The 21,148-nt window shown below is 51.0% G+C and overlaps 1 protein-coding gene across 1 annotated transcript in view; it reads left to right on the top strand.

Annotated features, from left to right (window-relative positions):
* Positions 1-19,556, top strand: part of CEP112 (centrosomal protein 112) — a 312,648-nt gene extending 293,092 nt beyond the window's left edge. The window contains exons 25-27 of the mRNA XM_068977099.1: positions 15,013-15,114; positions 18,279-18,343; positions 19,324-19,556. Of these exons, the coding sequence (XP_068833200.1) occupies positions 15,013-15,114; positions 18,279-18,343; positions 19,324-19,327 (171 nt within the window). The 3' untranslated portion in view covers positions 19,328-19,556. The remainder of the gene's footprint in view (positions 1-15,012; positions 15,115-18,278; positions 18,344-19,323) is intronic.
* The last annotated feature ends 1,592 nt before the right edge of the window (positions 19,557-21,148 follow it).

Raw genomic sequence — 21,148 nt, 5'->3', positions numbered from 1 at the left:
GGATGAGGGGCTGTGGAGAACAGGTTCCGGGTGCCCAGGGCGGTGGGGAGCCTCCTGGCCGAGGGTCCCAAGGGTGAGGAGGAGAGACCAGGACGCCAGCTGCTCTCGTTTCGTCCATTGAGAAACTGTGGCAGCGGCAAGCCCGGGTCTCCGCCGGCTCTGCCTGCTCTGTGCTCCGCTGGGGCCGTGGTGCCCTCCCTGGGCTCGGGGTGGGGACCCAGTCACTGCTCAGAAGGCAGTTTTCAGCCACAGAGGACCTTTTTCTTTAACTGCATAGTGTTACATGACTGCGTCTTTAAAGAGATCCCTCCAGCAGCAGAAGGTAAAACGAGAGATGACAAGAGCTGGATCCGGCTCCTTCTGCCGTCACACCGTTACCGCAGTATCGTTTATTCCTGAAGAGTGTGTGGGCCTCCCACGGGGCCCAGTGACCCGTGAGGGAGAAGGTGCGTGGCAGGAGGACCAGCGTCAGGGCGGTAAAGCCGTCACTGGCCGGCACCTAAAGCCCCATCAGTGCCAGGGGCCGCCAGCGAGCCTGTGCTCATGGTCAGCCTCACGGACAGACATGGGGTGCAGACAGAGGGTCAGTTAAGCAATAATCATGACAGCTGTCAAAAGGAAGACCAGTGCTGTCTTTTACAGATTTCCAAGGCTTCAATTCCCGTTTTCCATAATGGATTTTAAAACTTCACAGCCTTGGCTGCTGTGGGCTAACAGATCTGCAGTGTAATCTATTCAAAAGTTCCAACAGCTCAAAACTGTGTTTCATCCCGAAGCACATTATGAAAACGGGAATAATAATTGCAACAGAAATACCATTCAAAGACTTTTACTGACTTTTCGTGTTTAATGGTTATTACTCTGGCTTCTTTCAAGTAGCTTTAATAACCACAGTTTATTTACAAAATTCAGGCTGATTCCTTTGTTCCCAAGACAGCTGGTATGATACATTGTTGTAAAATGTAAGTTGTTATGAGAGAGAGAACCACATTTAACTTTGGCCACATCTTATTCTCAATGAGAGTTTGAATTCTTGCCCCCTGTTTTCTGAAAAACGCTTGAAGCGTGCATTTCATCAAACCATGCCTTGTAAATCGTTATTCTAGGAGATTTTCATGGCAAAGCAAGTCAACCCACTTGTACCCAAAACCGCCACTGGAAGTCATGCACGGCGACCACAGAGCCGTTTCTGTGGCAACTCAGAGCGGCTCCGGGCGGTGAGCGGGCCCCGCGTGTGGTTTCAGTCTCCTGCTCCCGCTGACGTCCCAGAGCCAAGTGCCAGCACCGCGCCCCCTGCATCACCGCAGCCGCTCATGGAACGCAGACGGGGGTGAAGCGGGGGTCCAGCCGCCGGTACACGGGCTCTGAACTCTGACCTGGGCTGCCGGGTTCAAAGCCAGGCTGAGCGCCCGGGGCTGGGTCTCATTCCCTGCCGCCTGTGGGGAAGGGACGTGATCACACGTTCTCACGTCTTTTGGTTTGATTTCATTTTTTTAAGGTAGTTTTGTCTTTAATTTTAGTCTTTTTTAAAATTAGTTTTTAAAATCCAAAAATAATGGATCCAAATGAGTAAATAATTGTTGTTCAGTCGCTCAGTCCTGTCCGACTCTGTGACCCCATGAAGTGCAGCACACCAGGCTTCTCTGCCCTTCACTATCTCCCGGAGCTGGTTCAAACTCATGTCCATTGAGCCGCAGATGCCATCTAACTGTCTCGCCCTCTGTCGTCCCCTTCTCCCGCCTTCAATCTTTCCCAGCATCAGGGTCTTTTCCAAGGAGTCAGCTCTTTGCATCAGGTGGCCAAACTATTGGAGCTTCAGCTTCAGCATCAGTCCTTCCAATGAATATTCAGGGTTGATTTCCTTTAGGATGGACTGGTTTCATCTTGCTGTCTAAAGGTCTCTCAAAAAGGCAGGAACAAAAGCTGGAAACCAACTTCGGCTGTGTCCCACCTTACAGAACTGGTGGACAAGGACAGTGACCAAGCACTAGCCTGGGGGATGGAGGATCGTCCCCCAGGAAAGTAAGAAGGCTGCGTTCCTGGGCCCTGTCCTGTCAAGGCATACTTCACTGGCAGTTACTAAGCCCTTAATTCATGGAACTGAGGAAGAGAAAGCAGAGATAAAACACAGATGGTAAGAGAGAGTGAGTCAGCATGGTCAAGAGAGATAAGTGTTTGATGACTGTTTACTGGGCTCGTCACATTCAGAAGAGAGTGTCAAACAATCTAAGCCTTACTTGCAATTCCTTTTCTGCTGTGGTCCAGCCAGAAAAGATCTCCTTTTCCTGTTGCGGAAGGGCTGTTTTGAGGTAGAACCAACGGAAACTGTTGTCGAGCGAGTGACAGAGCAGAGGTATTTCAGAGACATTAGATGCACGTCAGTCTGCATCAGGAATAAAGAAGGAAGGCTGTTGTGTTTTTTTAATACAGGGGAAAATGCAGAAGTGTAAAAGACCACTTGAACATACTTTCCTTGTAAATCACCTTGTGGATTTCTGTACAGAATTGGGCTTCTCTGGTGGCTCAGACAGTAAAGAATCCGCCTGCAATGCAGGAGACGGAGTTGAATCCCTGAGTTGGAAAGATCCCCTGGAGGAGGAAATGGCAACCCACTCTAGTACTCTTGCCTGGAGAATCCCATGGACAGAGGAGCCTGACAGGCTACAGTCCAGGGGGTCAAAAAAGTCAGACATGAGTCAGCAACTAAACAACAATAATAGCAATTTGACATGTTATGATGCTATTTTAAATGATGTTATTTTTTAAATTTCATTTTCTCAGTTTGTTGCTGGTACTGAAAAAGACAACTGACTTTTTGCATAGACTTCCTTTATCACATTTAGGGAACTTCTATTCTTACCAAAAATCTCTTTTCTTTTTAAAATTATAAATGGATGTTTCTTAAGTGCCTCCCTTCCATCTTTTGAGATAATTATATGAATTTTGTCCTTTATTCTAGTACTGCAGTGGACTTCATAGATTTTCTAATGCTAAATCCATGTTGAATTTCTAGAATAAGCCTCATTTGATCATGAAGACTTATTCCTTTTTACCTTTTGCTGGATTTTGGTTCACTAATATTTTGCTTAGAATCTTTACATCTATGCTTATGAATGACATTATCTTACAATTTTCTCTTACTGTGATGATCTTATTCGATTTTGGTGTCAAAGTTTGCTGGTCTCATAAGACAAACTGGAGTGTTCCCTTTTTATCTGTTTTCTGGAAGAATCTGTGTAATACTGATAATTATTTCATCCTGAAAATGTTTGGTAGATTAAGCTATCTAGGCCTAAGGATTTTCTGCTGCAGATTCTCAGTTATTTGTGGATGTACTTTCCTCAGTGGCCGTGGTATCGGAATTTCTATTTTAACTTCTGCCCAGCGCTCCCTTCTGTTTGAGACTATAATTTTACATATATGTATAAACAGGTGTGCTCCTCACCTTCTAACTGTATTTCCTGTGTTCTGTATTGATTGTGCGTATTTTTCTTCATCTACCTCCTTCTTCACTGAGTCTCTCCTTAGCTGTGTCTAACCTGCTGCTCCACTCTTTCTTGATTCTAACTGTTGTAGATTCCAGAGCTAGAGTTTCTGCTTCGATCCTTGTTTAGCTTCCTGTTCGGTGCTGGAGTTCAGCACTCTTCCCCGAACTCTGTTGGACACGTCTGTTCTGGTTCTTTTAGAGTCCGGGTCTGATGGCCGTCACGTGGATCCGCGTGGTCGTCACTTTGCTGCGTCTGTTTCTCAGCTTCTGGTCACGTGGTCTTGGCTTCTTACGAGCCTATTTTTGATAGCGTGCCAGGTATTTCATATAGAACTTGATAGGAATAATTGGAGTCCTAAGATGATGGTCATTTTCTCTGGAGAGAATTTACATTTGCTTCTCGGTAGGCAGGTCATGCCCTTTCCATCTGGAACAACCGTAGTCCATTTAGGTGGGCCTCCATCTGGGGAGGGATGGTCTGTGTCCAGCTCACTGCCACTCCTAGGGTGCATCCCAAGGGGCTCCACCCAGAAGCATGGGTCTTACCGAGCACTCCCCTGCAGTGAGCCCTGGAGGTGGTTTATGTCTCCCTGGCTTCTTGTGAGGCTGTTGAAAGATCTACTCAGCTTCTCAACCTCTGACAGGCCAACCTAGAATTGGCAGAGGCCCCTGTTCAAATGTCCCCAAAGCCAGACTCCCCGGTTCTCTGCATTTCTCTCCTCTCCGGGTTGGCCCCATAACCCTTCCCTGCCCTCCTGGTTCCCTGATAGCTTGAAGCAGACTTGGTAGAGACTCATTACTAGAAGCAGAAATCCACCACAGAGCTCCCTTGACTTACGATGAGGTTGTGTCCTGATGAACCCACTGAAGCTGACAATACAAGCTGAAAATTCATCTAATATACCAAACCCACTTCTATTAGCCTACAGTCAGGTAAAATCATCTAACACAAAGCCTAATTTATAACAGTGTTGAATATCTTGTGCAATTTATTGAACACTGCCCTGAAAGTGAAATTCTTTCAGAATGGTTTGTCGGGACACAAAGGTTATAAGAATGTTGGCTGTTTACCCTCGTGATCACATGACTGACCGGGAGCCGCTGCCCAGCATTGCAACAAGCCCTAGAAAAGACCAAAATCCAAAGTATGGTTTCCACTGAATGTGTATCGCCTTCACACCACTGTGAAACAGGAAGCTGGAAGTCGCTCCATCATCGGTCAGGGGCCATCTGCACCTACATTCCTGTGAATCACTCAATCACATTATTGCTAGTCTCTTCTATCGACTTGATTTTCTAATTTGATCTATAGAAATTCAGTTTCATATGATCTATTAATGATCTGTTAAGTATGTTGCGAGTGCTTTCTCCTAGTTGCTTACCTTTAATCTCTTTATCCAGTATTTTAATTTTTGAGAACATTATCTTCTGTTTTTTCCTTTATGATTTCTAAGCTTGCTTAGGAAGGTCCTCCCTCCCCCAGGATTATAAAATATATTCTCTTTTATTTTTTTCCATTATTATTGAGTTTTGTTTTATGCATTTTGACTCTCTAATCCACCTCAAATTTATTGTCATATACCATATGGTATGAGGATTATAATAGAATGTTCCCCCAAGGAGAGGTCCATTCTCTCATCTGTGGACCTTGTGAATATATACATCACACGGCAGAAGAGAGTCTGCCGAGGCAGCTGAAGTGAAGAGCCGGTGAGTGTGAAGCTGGGGCGGTATCTCGGATCACGCAGGCAGTGAGCTCAGTCTAAGCACGTGGCTACATCAAGGGCAGAGGCCCCTCTGGCTGGAGGCAGAAGGCAGTGACCGAGGTGGGGCCAGAGAGCTTCAGAGAGGTGCAGGGCCCAAGGGAGGGCCCAGGGGACACCCAGCAGGGTGGGGGGCGTCGCTCTGCGGGGAACTGAGCTCTGTCCACAACCTCAAAGAGCGCCTCCAGGTGAGAGTCTGGCCCTCACTTTCTGCCTCACGAGACCAGAGCAGAGGGGCCAGGAGCCCCTCAGCCTTCTGGAACTGGGAGGTGCTGGGCTTGTGCTGTTTCAAGCTGCTACATTTGTGGTTGTTTGTCACAGCAACCCTAGAATTGGTACAGGGACCTTAATTTATTTCCAAAAATATACCCAGTTACTGGGACCATTTATGGGCTGAGATATTCACTGGAAACGCTGCTTCGTCGACAGTGAGATTTCCCATTTGTGCGTGAGTCTGCTTGGGACTTTGTATTCTTTCCTGACCATCAGCTTCCTGTGCCAAGATGAGTCACAGGGTATGGTGCGCGGAGGCATGGATTCCGGAGCCCCAGGGCCAGGGTTCAGATCCCAGCTCTGCCACTGCCACGCCCCACAAAGCAGCTTACTTTTTTGGTCTAGGTTTCCCCGTCCTGAAAATGGGTTAATAATTAAACCCACCTCATAAAACTGTTGAGAAGCTGTAATCCGCTCACAACAGCACTGTGCACAGCCGCTTGTCATCTGTAGGGAACACCTTCTCTCGTCATTGTTTAGGACTGTCTTACTCATCCTTGGGCATCAGTACTTTCATAGAGGTCTCACAATACCGTACATGTTTTAAAACCTCACCGAGGGTTGGGTTAGAATCACTCTTACTGCACTTCACCAATCTGTCTTCGGAGAATTGATGCGTTTGCATCTGTCTGCGTTTCACTGGGCCTCCTTCGTCTCTTCAGTTCACTGGGCCTCCTTCCATATCTTCAGTTCACTGGGCCTCCTGCCGAATCTTCGGTTCACTGGGCCTCCTTCATAGCTTCAGTTCACTGGGCCTCCTTCGTCTCTTCAGTTCACTGGGCCTCCTTCGTCTCTTCAGTTCACTGGGCCTCCTTCATAGCTTCAGTTCACTGGGCCTCCTTCGTCTCTTCAGTTCACTGGGCCTCCTCCGTCTCTTTGGTTCACTGGGCCTCCTTCATAGCTTCAGTTCACTGGGCCTCCTTCGTCTCTTCGGTTCACTGGGCCTCCTGCCGAATCTTCGGTTCACTGGGCCTCCCTCGTCTCTTCAGTTCACTGGGCCTCCTTTGTAGCTTCAGTTCACTGGGCCTCCTTCGTCTCTTCAGTTCACTGGGCCTCCTTCGTCTCTTCAGTTCACTGGGCCTCTGCCGAATCTTCGGTTCAGCTGAGATGTCTTCTTCTGTGGGCAGTGCACATGTCTTACTGGATTTATCCCCAAGTGTTTCACGGCACGTTTCGCCTTTTGCGCAGGCATGGACTGCCAGACCTTCCCTTTATTTTCTCTGAACAGTTGTCCCTGTTTTCAGAGACACACTGACACTTGTTTGAATATATCCACTCCAACCAGAGCAGTTGATTATTTATCGCTTCACTCTTTTTCATGGCTGAGAAACAGTCCACTGCGTGTCTGCACCCCATCTTCTCTACCCCGTCGTCCGTCGGTGGACCCTGAGGCTGCTCCCCTGTCTTGGCCGCTGTAAGCAGTGCCGCTGTGAACACTGGGGTGCGTGTCTTTTCCGAGTATGGTTTTCCCTGGATATATGCCCAGGAGGGGGGTTCAGGGTCATAATGTAGCTCCGTTTTCAGTTTGCTGAGGAGCCTCCACTCTCTCCTCCACAGAAGCTGCACGAGTTTACGTTCCCACCTGCAGCGCTAGGCTCCCTTCCCGGCGCCTGGGAGTTTCCGCTTCTGTGACAGAATCTGTGGAGTTTGGACCCGCACCTTCATCACAATAACCTGTGTGCATGCTTGTGCTTCCCGCTGGACTGAGATGCCCATGACGGCGGAGGGTGTAATGTGGTAGGAATACACACACACGTGCATCCACATGTATGCCGGTACCCACACATGTAGTGTGCATGTGACACACGGGGAGCCTCTCCCACATATGGCACAGCACCGCCACTCCCTTGGGTCCCAGGCGCTGGCGGGCAGCCGGGGGAGCCTCCACTCCTGTCCTCGGCCGAGCGCCGGGCCATCCTCCGTGGACCAGCAGTGCTGGACCGCAAGCGGGGGGAACGAGTGACATTCCAGCGGCAGCAGAGCGGGAGACGCCCTGCCGGCCCGCCTGGGAGGCGCAGCCGTGGGTCTGCCTGGCGGTGTCGGAGGCGCTTGGTTCCTTGTCAGCCTCTGAAATCCCAGGGATGCTGCTCCTCAGAAGCTACATGCACTTGGGGAGTTTAAGGGTTTTCTTTGCCTTCGTGATTATGAATTATATGGACTCGGAGTGCTTAACTACAAACTGAGGGTTTTCCAGGTTGGGGATCGGAGTTATGAGAAGAAAACTGCTGAAATACAAGTTACTGGGGAAACAAGGGCCCCTGGGTGTGGGTAGGAGGTTCCAGACCTAGAGTCGCACTTACTGTGCGTGTTGGACACTGCACACCTGGAGGCCCCAGCTGGTCAGGAGCAAGGCCCGATGTGAGAACTGTTTACAAATCAAAAATAAAATTTCCTAAATGGGCTCATCACCAACTTTTATTTTATTGAAATGCAGTGACATCCCTAAGTGTCCTGGGTGCAGGGCCCCATCTAAAGGGCAGGGAGCTGCTGGGCAGACCTTCCCAGGCGGAGGGAGACCCTGGAGAGCCCCACCGCATGGCCTCTGACACTGCCTCCATCTTTGAGGTTCTGCAGGTTTATCCTCAGTGTTCAAATATCAGAGCTCATCGTCATCCCCTTTCCATGTTGTTTGGATGTATGAAATTTAACACAGACCTGAAATATCAATAACCTCAGATATGCAGATGACACCACCCTTATGGCAGAAAGTGACGAAAAGCTAAAAAGCCTCTTGATGAAAGTGAAAGAGGAGAGTGAAAAAGCTGGCTTAAAACTCCACATTCAAAAAACTAAGATCATGGCATCCGGTCCCATCACTTCATGGCAAACAGATGGGGAAACAATGTAAACAGTGACAGACTTTATTTTCTTGGGCTCCAAAATCACTGCAGATGGTGACTGCAGCCATGAAATTAAAAGATGCTTGCTCCTTAGAAGAAAAGCTATGACCAACGTAGACAGCATATTGCAAAGCAGAGACATGACTTTGCCAACAAAGGTCCATCTAGTGAAAGCTAGGGTTTTTCCAGTGGTCACGCATGGATGTGAGAGTTGGACCATATTGAAGGCTGACTGCTGGAGAACGGATGCTTTTGAGCTGTGGTGTTGGAGAAGACTCTTGAGAGTTCCTTGGACTGCAAGGAGATCAAACTAGTCAATCCTAAAGGAAATCAGACCTGAATAGGCATTGGAAGGACTGATGCTGAAGCTGAAACTCCAATACTTTGGCCACCTGATTCAAAGAACCTACTCATTGGAAAAGACCCTGATGCTGGGAAAGATTGAGGGCAGGAGGAGAAGGGGACAACAGAGGATGAGATGGTTGGATGGCATCACCAACTCAATGGACATGAGTTTGAGCAAGCTCCAGTAGTTGGTGATGGACAGGGAAGCCTGGCATGCTGCAGTCCATAGGATTGCAAAGAGTTGGACATGACTGAGTGACTGAACTGAACTGTTCCTAGAATTAATTACCACCTAAATCCCCAGTAATTTTAGTCACAGTTTTAGTCAATCCTAAAACAGAGACCAACTCAGAAAATACTGCTTTATCCCCCCAGCCGTTGCCCTGAAACTGTGGTCGCTCCAGTTCCCTGGGTTTCTCCAAGTGGCTCCCTGGGCGTTTTCCTAAGCTCGTTCAACCACTTGCCCCCTGGGCTTCTGGGCTTCAGTCCTGTCAGGCCGGGTCTAAATCTTGGTTAGGCTTAGGGGGCCCATCTTTGTCCTCTGTCTAAGAAGTGTTGTGGAGGCCACGACACTGGCACAAGGAAGTGACTCCAGCATCTTGTTCCTAGAGGCAGCGCCAGGCGTGGGTTCCCTCTGAGGCTGCAGCCTGGCCCACCCCGTGCGCCCCAGGTGCCCAGAACCAGCCGTGTGCTCTGGGTGCTTCCGGGCCAGCGGTGCAAGACCAGGTGTGAAGTGTTTCCCAGACGCTCCTCCGACTCCATGTGACATCCCCTCAGACCAGGTGCCCGTGCTCAGAGAGAACCCTGAGAACCCAAAGAGAGGAAAGGTCGCGCTTCATCCACGTGGCGTCTGCCATGAGGGGACGCAAGTGCAGAGGAGCGAGAGCCTGGAGTCGGCCTCCGCGCCGCTCATCCGGGAGCGCTCCGGGCTGAGTGCGCTTCCCTTCACCGGTTGGAGTTCCCAGTGTTTGCTCCTAGTGCTCTAGGGTGAAAACAGAGGCGACCGCTGGAATTTCTCTCGTGAAGCCAGTTGGTGGTTTTGGGGAGATCGGGCAAGGCTTGCTGCGAGGGGACCCGTCCTTCAGTCGCGGCTCTTCGTCTGTCCGTTCCTTGCTCGCGGCGACAGGAGCCACAGAGAGCACTCAGCCCTCCACTCGAGGTCCGTGAACCGGGGCACTTTCTGTGCACATCTCCGCCAGGCGGGTCCCGGGAGGGCCGCTGGCCGACCACCAGCGAGTGGGCTGCTGGGCACAACGGTCTCTCGTCAATGAAGGCGTGTGGGCAAGGCCCCGACGGTGCCCAGAGAAGAGAGGAGCAGAGAGGGGCCACCGAGGCCGCGGCGGGAATTTGCAGCTGACCCGTCAAGACTGTGTGTGTGTGGTGGTCGTCGTTTCCTCTCTGTAGCCTCTGGTGAAGAAAGCAGGCTGCAAGGGGCGCCCAGAGCTGGAGTCTGGCCCAGAGGCCCAGTGGAATGAGTGTGTCCGGTCTGGCTGAATCAGCAAGAGAGATGAGGGAGCACTCCCCCTTACTGGGAGCAGGGACGCCAGGTGGGCAAGGAGGCTGGCGACAGCGGCGGCTCGGTCAGGCTGAGCCCCCCAGGCCGTCAGCCAGCGCCGCGTCGTCGCCGGGCATCCTCGTCCCCGGCTGGACGGCCGGGCCGGCTCGTCATCAGGCACACAGTCCAGGCCCTGGCAGTTTTCACGTAATCCAGTAGAAATAGCTGCTTGAAACTCACACTGGCTTAAACAATGAGAATGTTTTGTTCCGTGTAACTGAGACGCAGTGCTGGCTTCAAGGGAGGCCTAATCCAATTACTCAAGTTATGTGACCAAAAGCCAGGGGCTCGCGCTCCGTTTTGAGGCTGTTTCCTTATCGTTGGCTCCATTCTCGGCAAGTTCTCTTCCTTGTGGTTGTGGGACGACCGCGAGCAGCTCCTGGCCTGCATGTCCAGGCTCACACCACAGAAGAGGAAGCGCCTGTCCCCGCAGCTCCTGTGTCACGGCCCGCCCTCCATCCTGGCCAGACCTCGGACAGCGGGCAATGCCAGGCCGCCCGAACAGGGTTAATGAAGCTGGCCTCTCCCAGGTCCCGAGGTCTGAAGACAGGGCTGAGCTTGGGAGAAAACTCCAGCCGCTTCCACATGCTGGGCCTCAGACCCCAGGTCCCAGCAGCGGGGGAGGGCCCGGCTTGCCAGGGAGCCGGAGGGCCAGGGGCCAGCAGAGCAGGCAGTGCAAAGCCTGCGATATAGCAGCAGAAGTCACTGAAATCGAGGAGGTACTATGGAAAGATTTTCCATAGTTGGGAGCAGGGAAAGTGTTGGCATAATGCAGGGTAAAATAGTATCTTTATTCCAAAATCTCAGACTTGTTGCTGCCAAAGTGAAAGCGAAAGTCACTCAGTCACGTCCAGCTCTTTGCAACCCCATGTTCTATACAGTCCATGGGATCCTCCAGGCCTGAAGACTGGAGTGGGTAGCCTTTCACTTCTCCAGGGGAATCTTCCCAGCCCAGGGATCAAACCCAGGTCTCTTGCATTGCAGGTGGATTCTCTACCAGTTTAGCCACAAGGGAAGCCCAAGAATACTGGAGTGGGTAGCCTATCCCTTCTCCAGGGGACCGTCGCAACCCAGGGATCAAACCGGGCTCTGCTGCTTAGCAGGTGGATCGTTCACCACGGAGCTAGCAGGGAAGCCCGAGGTCAGTGCTAAATGCGTGGGCAAGTACAGGGCAGGGAGGGAACTGCCCGGAAGTCTCAGTCACCACTCGAGTTGCCCAGAGAGATGCTCCTGAGAGCAGCCGCCACCCGTCACAAATAAAGCAAGCACACACCTCAGAACTCCATCCAAGGAAGAAAAGACCCTTGCTGTTTGTCTTCACATATAGATAAGATAGCTAAAATGGTCACCATAGTGTGTTTTACCTGAAGGACCGACAAACAGGCAGAAGGACCGTGTGAATCACTGTTAGTCACGTTATCAGCACACAGTGTTTAGGGTCTTTATTTCTAATTTTGGAGAGTGATGTTTCTCTGTCACTGAAGTCAAGAAAAATACTGTGCCACGGAGGACGGAGCAGCCCGCTGCCCCCAGCGCTGGTAGAGGGCTTTCTTCTTTACTCTCCACAATGAGTTCTTCTCAGACGTCATCTGAATACGTTTCTAGATCTCAGTACATTTTTAATACAAACAAAATCTTCCTGCTCTGGATTTGACCTTTGTTGACCTGTTGACCTGGTGTGTTTTAAAGAAGATGTGGGCAACAGTTTTGTGAAGAATGCACAGAGACGTTCTTGGAGAAGCACGTTGGTGAGAATGATGATGAGGAAGACGAGGCACCTCCTTCCTGCTCGACCAGCACACGAGCTCCTCTCACGGCGCTGTCTCAGGGTCGTGTGGGTTGTGTCTGAGCCAGGAGCAGCACACTCAAGGCTTTTAAAGAGGGTTTAACCAGACTGTTTCTAATAGAAATTCTACTCTCAGGCCTGTCCAAATGGACCAAGCCAAGGCACTGGTTTATCCGATCTGTAAAAACAGAAACTGCAGCCTCTGGTGTGTTTTTTTTTTTTTTTTTTTTTTTTTTGGCCCCACCACGAGGCAATTCAGGACCTTAGTTCTCCTAGCAGGGACCAAACCCTCAGCAGTGAAGGTGCAGATTCCAAACCGCTGGACCACCAGGGACGTCCCCAGAACCCCCCACCCCGTCTCGAAAGCCTGAAGGTGGGCTGCCCTCTGGCCCCCATTTCCTGTCTCACTGGCCCAGGTGTGGTGCTGGCCGCAGGCGCCCAGCTGTGTGTCTTCGGGTGAGCGCTGCTTCCTGTGGACCCCAACGCATGTTCAGAGGTCGGCAGAGACGCCTTCTGCGGTTTTCAGCCACTCAGTTGCCTCCGACTCTTTCAGGCCCCGTGGACTGTAGCCCACCAGGCTTTCCTGTCCATGGGTTTTCCCAGGCAAGAATATTGGAGTGGGTTGCCATGCTCTCCTTGAGGCAAGATGAAATGATAAGTTTAGTCAAAGCGTGCTGCAGAAGCAACAGTGACTCACAGCTGCCCCGCTCACTCCCCCCACCTCAACATTCAGAAAAATCACTCCCGTTCAGAAACTGTCCCACTCAGAAATGAAAACTTCACTTTTTTTAAGAGAAAGGAGTTAGCATACGATCCTTGTTAGGTTGAGAGAGAAAGAATATAAGCAAAAATCAAATTAGAACATAGACCAAATGGGAAATTACCCAAGAAGCAGGGAAAAGGTTCAGACAAATTACAGTTCTTTGAAACAGGTAGTTCTTCGTAATGCAAAGCATTTAAAGAACACACTGATACGCCTCTGTTTCTTTCTGAGAGAGAAAGTGGACAGGATCGTTTTTGTACCAGCCAAGCTGTGTTTCACACGGACAGGTTGTGGGCAGACACTGCAGACAAGCAGGGACAGAGAAACTGGAGCGAACGTGAGCAATTTTAAAGGCGGGCGGTCGGGGCTTCCCTGGTGGCTCAGCGGTGGAGAATCTGCTGCCAACACAGGGCGAGGGGCCACAGGTTCAATCCCACATCCCACATCCCACAGAGCAGCTAAGCCCACAACCACTCTAGAGCCCAGGAGCCTCACCTGCCGAGCCCATGTGCCTACAGCCCCTGCTCAGCAGCGAGAAGCCAGTCAGTGAGATGCCCACACACAGCACCTAGAGAGTAGCCCCTGCTTGACCCGACTGGGGATGCCCTCGTGGCAGCACAGGCAGCAACGAATGCACTCGATTGTTCTGTAAAATGAAAAAGAGTAGCAGCTCAAGATTCCAGAGCCAGCACTGAATGATAAAAACAAAAACAGCCAATATTTCATAGCCTGTGAGACCTTGCTAATGTTGCCCCTAAGGTCTGATTTACAAGTCATGTGTTTTTCTTGGTGTTTGTCCTTCATTTAAGTCAGTTGACAGATGTTACTATTGGACTTAAGTCCAAGAAGATAAAATGGGAAGAATCAAACATTTCATCAGTGGGGAAGATCATTTTCACCCTTTTTCTTTTTCCTTTGGATATAAATCACAAAATTATAACATACCTCAAAAAATACTTTGCCAAAATTCTAAAAATTACATTCAAGAGCACTTGCCATAGGACTTGAGTAGGTAGGAAAATGAACCATTAGAGCACATTTCTTCCTTAATTTAGTCGAGTGTAAGAGACTTGGAATTAAAGGCTAGTAGTTTTAACGTGCTCAAGACGTCCATTGACTTGTCTAACTGAACTCAGTTGCACTCATTTTCATAGTCTGGGGCCTGTTTCCAGGTGTGTCCAATGAATCGTCTGTGGGGTGCACTGCAATCCAGCTCTAATACTCAGTTAAGTCCCCACAACACATGCGACAAATTTTCAAATTCCACAGCATCTCACTAGGAGAAAGAAAAGTAAACAGAGCTGGAGAAAGACGGCAGGAAGGACACTCACACTCAGACTCACACACAGACACGCCTCTCCATCCTGCTCGGACACAGGCTCCCAGACTTCCCTCCACACACAGACACGCCTCTCCATCCTGCTCGGACACAGGCTCCCAGACTTCCCTCCACACACAGACACGCCTCTCCATCCTGCTCGGACACAGGCTCCCAGACTGTCCTCCACATACAACACGCCTCTCCATCCTGCTCGGACACAGGCTCCCAGACTTCCCTCCACCTTCAGTGCCTGTTTGTAGCTTGACGAGCCCAGTGGCCACCCGTTAGCAGAATAAGACCTGGATGTTTTCTGGAGGCAGAGGGAAACTCGTGACTCAGACACACTCGTGGTGCCGAGGGTGCTCTACTCTGGCCTGCGTGTTCGGGGACACTTGGAGACGTGGCTGCGCAGGTTTTCCTTCCCTTGTTTCTTTGTAATCGTGGCGGTACCAAGCACCCAGGCACCGAGACAGTGGGGGGAGTGTCTGAGCCGCCTGGCCACACGCTATGGGTCGTCCGCCCACACAGCGTAGCGTGACCACCATCCACTCCCCAGACGAGAAGAGGAGGTCGGAACAGCATCGTGTGTGCATCGTGAGAGCAGAGGACGAGTGTTTTCCTTACTTTGTGCTGAAACTGTGCTAGCAAGGACTTTAGGGGAAAAAATTGCTGTTGCAGGGACTGCCTCTCGCAGACTCTCCAGGACTACTGGGTACCTTTCCAGTTTGTGACTGCGCTGCCCCGTATCGCATGCCAGTTGTCTGGCTTCTGACCTCATGTAACAAACTTACCTTTGTAATGATATTTTTCAGTCATTTCTTTAAATTCAAACCAGTCATTTCTGTGGTTTAAAAAAAATTGCTGTTCTTTCCACTCTAGATAACTTACGTACGACAAGAATATGAAACAAAATTTAAAGGGTTGATGCCGGCATCTCTAAGACAAGAACTCGAAGACACCATCTCCTCCCTAAAGTCACAGGTAATTACTAGAAGCCAGGAATGTCCTGAGGGCTCAGGTGGCATGCATATTTTAATTAATAAGCTTACTTCTGAATTGGTGCCAGAAATCAGTGTGGTGTCATGGAATAACCTGGTACCCAGGATGAAGTGTTTTGTTTTGTGTTTTGGGGAGGTTTTAGAATTTTTCTGACCATTTTAAGAACTCTCTGCTTGATAAGACTTTCTTGAAAGCATCCTTGAAATTGAAAAGTTCAGTCATGGTTACTTTTATTTACAGTCCACATTCCACTACAGACTCACCCTTTTATTCTTGGTACCAGGCCTGAGCACTTAGCACGTTGCTGACTTCTTATGATGTGAATGTGTGAAGAAGTAAAACACAGGGCTAGGTTAGAAGTGCTTTTATTCTGATGTATTCATATGATTATTAGAGACAAGAAGATGCATTTTAAGTTCAAAGCAGGGTAATGGCATGGTATTCAAACAATTTGGTTAAAGATATCTGCTGAAACGTGTAATTCTTGGTAGTTCATAAAAAATAAAATTGACTTCAGTTTTGATACTAATTCAGTTTTGACACTAAAACTTCCTGGTCTTCCCTGGTGGCTCAGCGGTAAAGAATCCCCCTGCCAGTGCAGGAGACTCAGGTTCGATCCCTGAATTGGGAAGATCACCTGGAGGAGAAAACAGCAACCCACTCCAGCATTCTTGCCTGGAGAATCTCATGGACAGAGGAGCCTGGTGGGCTGCAGTCCATGGGCTCGCAAAGACTCGAACATGACTCAGTGACTGAGTATGAGTGCGAAAAACCTCCTACATAAGTTTTCTCTAAAACACGTTTTATAAATTGCTGTATATATTTTATAGATACCTAACTTTTTAAATTTTAGATGGGTACTTTTTAAAAAAATCAAATGTTTTAACTCAGTATGAGAAAAGAGTTCACATACTCCCATTTCTAAAACACTTAGAAACTTAAAACATACTTTTTTTCCCTGGAGAAGCTCTGCAAGAGAAAAATTTCTCTGCTTTCTGTGCCAAGAACAGTGCCTGCCACAGAGAAGGTGCCCAATACATGTATTTACAAAGAAAACCGATCACCCAGTTTAAGGACACTCACACCGTCTGTCTGCGTGTGAGAGGCGGATGCGTGGCGCATGGCAGCTGTGCCCTTCCGGGTCCCTCAGTGAAAGCCTCTTACCTCAAGATGAGAGGCCCATTCCATCCATCCCTGTGCTGCGGCTGGCTCCCACTTGGGAGCTAAGGAGTCTGGCCGTACTCACGCCTACCAACAGAAGAGACGTGGCAGGAGAGTGTTAGCCTGGAAGGGGCTGCGCGCACGCTCAGTCTCTCAGACGTGTCCGACTCTGCGACCCCAGGACTGCAGCCCTCCAGGCTCCTCTGTCCATGGGATTCTCCAGGCAAGAACACTGGAGTGGGTTGCCCTGCCCTCCTCCAGGGGATCTTGCCCACCCAGGGATCAAACCCATGTCCCTGCCTCCTGCATTGCAGGCGGATTCTTTACCCCTGAGGCACCGGGGAAGCCCTTAGCGAGGGCCAGGTCACCTTTACTTACGTGAGAAGCTCTCCTTCAGGTGCGTTCTCCCTGCAGTGCGTAGGAGCCCTTCCTTGGGGCCGGCTGTGTGGGACCTAGCACCTTCAGAGGAGCTGTCGTTTTAGAAAGACAGAAATCTGATCTCCACCTGCAGAACTTCTGTCACGGTCCATGGCATCCACTGTAACAGAAGTGCTTCAGCGCCTAAAACTGGACGTTGGCCCAGAAGGCAAGGGCTGTTGGCCGCATGTGGGCCCCAAGTCAGCAGCGGCACAGCAGGGCCCCAGGCCAGACAGGAGGGAGATTCGGGTTGAAAGCACGGGTGCCCATGTTTGTGAAAATTGTTGGAATTCTGATCGCAAAGCACGGTGGGGGCAGGGAGGTGGACATCCGTGGACCTTGGGAACTGTCCCGGGGCGTGCTGGAGCAACAGGTAAACTTGAGGCCAGGGTGAGGCGCGCGCCCCTTGAGACGAGCCCCGCACGCTGCTCCTGCAGGCAGGCTTTCTGCTTTGCCAGCTGGCCTCTCCTGCGTAACTGTGGCTCAGGAGCCACCGTCACCCTGCTTTCCGTTCAGACCAGGGGCGAGAGTACACAGTTCCGAAGTGATCGGATGCCACCGACTCTGGTTGCCTTCAGCGGCAGTATCAGTCATCAGAAAACGACCCCTGCGTGGTTGTACACAGTGCCTTTGAGTTTCCACCCGACACAGGTGTCTTTAATCATGCAGTGGCAGAGCCGGAGCTTTGCGCTTCGGGACCCTGCGGCCGCGCCCTGCAGGCCTGGGGGCAGCTCAGGTCCCCACGCCCCTCGCCCCAGCTCTACTGGCGGGCTCTCAGGGCAGGGGCCACGGGAGGTACTGACCCAGAGCTCCGTACTAGGCACCTGCCCCAGCATCAGTCGCTTCATGACATCTCATGACCTTGGCAAGTGGCTGTCATTCACCCCAGGTCACAGGCTGTGGGAGCCACGCCAGGAACTGAGCCCAGGTTGGCCTCATCCAAGCACCGTGCACAGCAGAGCACCGCCTCTGCAGCCCCAGGGAGTCCCTGGGGGCAGCCGGCGGTCTCGGCAGGCGGTGATTTGCTTCCTGCTCACTCGTTCCTTCCATCAGCAGCTGGGGGTGCCAGCCACGTCTCTGCCCTGAAAAGGAGACGGGGGCACACAGATGTTCCCATGCCACCCACCCCACACAGGGCTGTTGCACAGGCAGCTGGATAAGTGCTAACAGAGCAGGAGAACACAGAACGGGGCAGCTGACTGGCTCGCAGCCAGAGGCGTCGAGGTGGGCAGGAGTCGAGACCCTGAGCCCGGGACTGGGCCGTGGGCAAGAGGCCTGTGTCAAGGCCAGCGATCAGGAGGACATGGGGCGGAAGGTGGTGATGGAGGGGGCGGAGACGAAGCCGCCAGGACGGGCGGCCCCCTGGTCTCTGCGGCGCGGGCTGTGGACCCGCCTCTGCAGCCTCTGACGGTGTGTGGGGGGCGGGGGGAAGGGGAGGGCGGATGTGGTCAAACATGGAGCTGCAGCATCAGGTTCCCAGGGGCCTGTGTTTCACCCGGGGGTCAGCGACCCTCCGTGTCACCAAGGAAACTGCCCGCGCCTCCTCTCACCCAGGGCCTCTTTTCCAGGTTAACTTCCTGCAGAAGCGGGCGTCTGTCCTACAGGATGAGCTGACCGCCTACCAAAGCAGAAGGTACGGCTTCCCGCGGGCCTCCTGACCAGTCTGCGTTTCACCTGGGGGTCTCCTGCCTGGGAGCTAGTCTTCATTAAAAGGCACAAACCTACGAGTGTTAGAAAAAGACCAATTTTTAGTAAAGTGCCTATACTGGAGGAGCCCTCCCCCCGCCCCAGCGTCATCTTCATGCTCGATCAGCGCCGCCCAAACTAGGGTCAGCGGCACCTGACGGGCCTGGGCTGCGGCGGGGTCAGGACAGGATGTGCTCTGCAAGCCCAGCTGCAGCTCAAGGAGCACGTCTCCCTCCTGAGACGGTGGGCTGACGCGGTCCTGGTCGCCCACCGCTTCAGGGCCCACGTCCCCTGCGCTCCGCGTGGACACAGGAGCTCCCAGCCCCAGAGATAAAGGCTCAGTGATGTCACCTCGCTGGCCAGGACCCCGGTGTCCCCAGGGCCCCCCTCTCAGGAACGGAGGAGACCGTTCTGGTCAAAGGTTCTCGAGACGTCGCTGACCTGGGTTGCGTTTACCTGCCCCAACAGCCCTCCCCCTGTTCAGTGAAAAGCTGAGCCATTTATCTGGCCCTGAATTAAAAGTAAAAACTCCGGAGATGCTGCCATTCATGCCTCCATTAAACAACAGCGGCCTACTGTGCCACTCAGGAGCGTGTTCGGTGTCTCGCCACAGCCTCTGAGGGGAGAGAATCGGAGAAAGCACACGTAAGCACAGATCAGTGGGCTACGCAGCTGAAACTAACACAGCGCTGTAAATCAGCCAGACTTTGATCGTTTTTAAAAAGTAAAAACTTCATGACTGTTCACTTTTCAAAAGCTTCTGTTCCTTGGTGTAGAGAGGACTTGATCCTTCTGGGTGTTGATGTTGAAGTTTTGACATCAAGCAGCCCTCCCACCCCACATCCAGCTCCTCCTGAACTAGAGCATATGTGACTTCGGATGGGCCCGGACGCCAAGAAAGCCCTAACTCTGGGTTCTGCCTTTCAGGTGACCATGTGGAGACCCCCCGGGTCACCCCGGAGAGAGCGGTGGATCCAGCCGTCCCAGCTGCACTGCACATTTCTTCCAGCAGGTTTGAAGATTCGGATATTGTTTCAGTAAACTGTGAGACCAGGGGCATTTTTTTGATACTTAAGTGTAATTAAGATCATAAAAACGTCCATCACTCATACAGCAACGGCTGGTTTTGTGTGTCTGCCTTTTTTTTTTATTTTAACATTCCTTTATTCCCACTTTCCATATTTGTGTGCATCTGAGTGTGTCCTGAGAATTGCTGGTTTGGGAGAAAGATGATTCGTCGCAGTGCCTCATGGATGCCTTTGCATAGAATTTTACCAGTTGCCGCTGCTCCTAATCACGTTTGTAGCATATCAGTATTTTTAACATGTTTGCATTATCTTCATGTTCATATATTATTAAAATATTATTTTGTACTTATCAATTTTATTTCTACATTTTTATTGCACCTCATATGCTAGACTAAAGATGACATGGTATTTTTTCTCTGGAAAATACTGACCATCTCAAATCGTGCTATGGGGAAAAAATATCTTATGTCAGGTCAAAGATCACATTGATACGTAGCGTGTTTCTTTAGAATAAAAATCGCTGAGTCAACTGACATGAGTCCCAGTCCCTGTCATGTTGGTCTCCAATCTCATCTGGCCTCTAGAGGCGGATTAGGGTACGACTTTTTGTGGCAGCTGTGGTTTTACTGTTACCTGCTTGATCTCTGATTTTATGGCTGCGGTTCAATTATAACCTCAATGGATGCTCCTTACGGAAGCCTCCGAATGTCGAGATGGATTGGGAGGCTGCTCACCACCCTGGCAAGCGATGGTGGAATGAGTTTGCCGGGTCCGCCGTCCTCGCAGAGAGACTCTGGCGTTTTAGTGCCCACCCAGAAGCCAGGAAGCAGCTTACTCACGGGTCAGCCCCACCTTGCCAAGGAAATGCTGAACTGCAGCGGATGGTCGCATTCTCTCGGCTGTGGTGCGTGCCCCCTCTGAGCCACTCGAAAAATCTGGGCTGTGGGTGAGGCTGGAGTTATCTGGTTTACTGCGAAAGGACAAGGCAGGACGTTTATCTACAGTTTCTCAAATTCTTTTCTCTTTCCCACGCCCATTGTCATCTTCTGCTGCCTGAGGATTATTAATTACCCATTTTGTGCTGTGACTGAGACGCGGGGATGATAAGGGGGCAGCAGATTTTACTGCCGCGTCCAAAGCCAGGCCCGGGTCAGCCTGACCGCTGCCTGCTGGCCGCAGGCGGTGAGCGGCCTCCAGCTCTTGCACTGAACTGTCTCAGCCGGCCCCTCCTCTAGGAACACAAGTCTTTGCGCTCTGGAAGCTCGGGTTTTCCTTGCCTGTAAAATAAATGGTAGCGCCGGCCTAAAGACTATTTGGGAAAAAGCGAAATTGCGTCGGGTGCTGTGATGACGACCTGGCAAGGGAAGGCAGTTGGTACCAGACTGTGACTCAGTGCCTGAAAGGGAGCCATCGTGACGCCATGGCTGATTTTCAGTTCTTCTGTCCGGACCGTGGACAGCGGGCCGACGGGCAGCAGGTTTCGTCAGGCAGGATGGTTATTAGCGGCTTGGAGTGAAAGCGCTTTGCTGATGGTGTTGTACGCTCAAGCCCGGCTCCCACTTGGAGTACTTGTTCTCTGTGAGCAAATATCAGTAGGTGTTTTGGAAAGTTGCCTGCTATTCTTTCGTTTCCTTATTTCAAGGGTTATGAAATTACAAATGTGGGTGGACCTTTGACATTACCCAGATCCGATCCTGTTTTGCTCTGGGAGTCAGGGGACTGAG

The sequence above is a fragment of the Capricornis sumatraensis genome, chromosome 8 (assembly GCF_032405125.1).
Source record: "Capricornis sumatraensis isolate serow.1 chromosome 8, serow.2, whole genome shotgun sequence".
In the NCBI taxonomy this organism is placed as follows: domain Eukaryota; kingdom Metazoa; phylum Chordata; class Mammalia; order Artiodactyla; family Bovidae; genus Capricornis; species Capricornis sumatraensis.
This window is presented reverse-complemented; position numbering and strand designations above follow the sequence as displayed.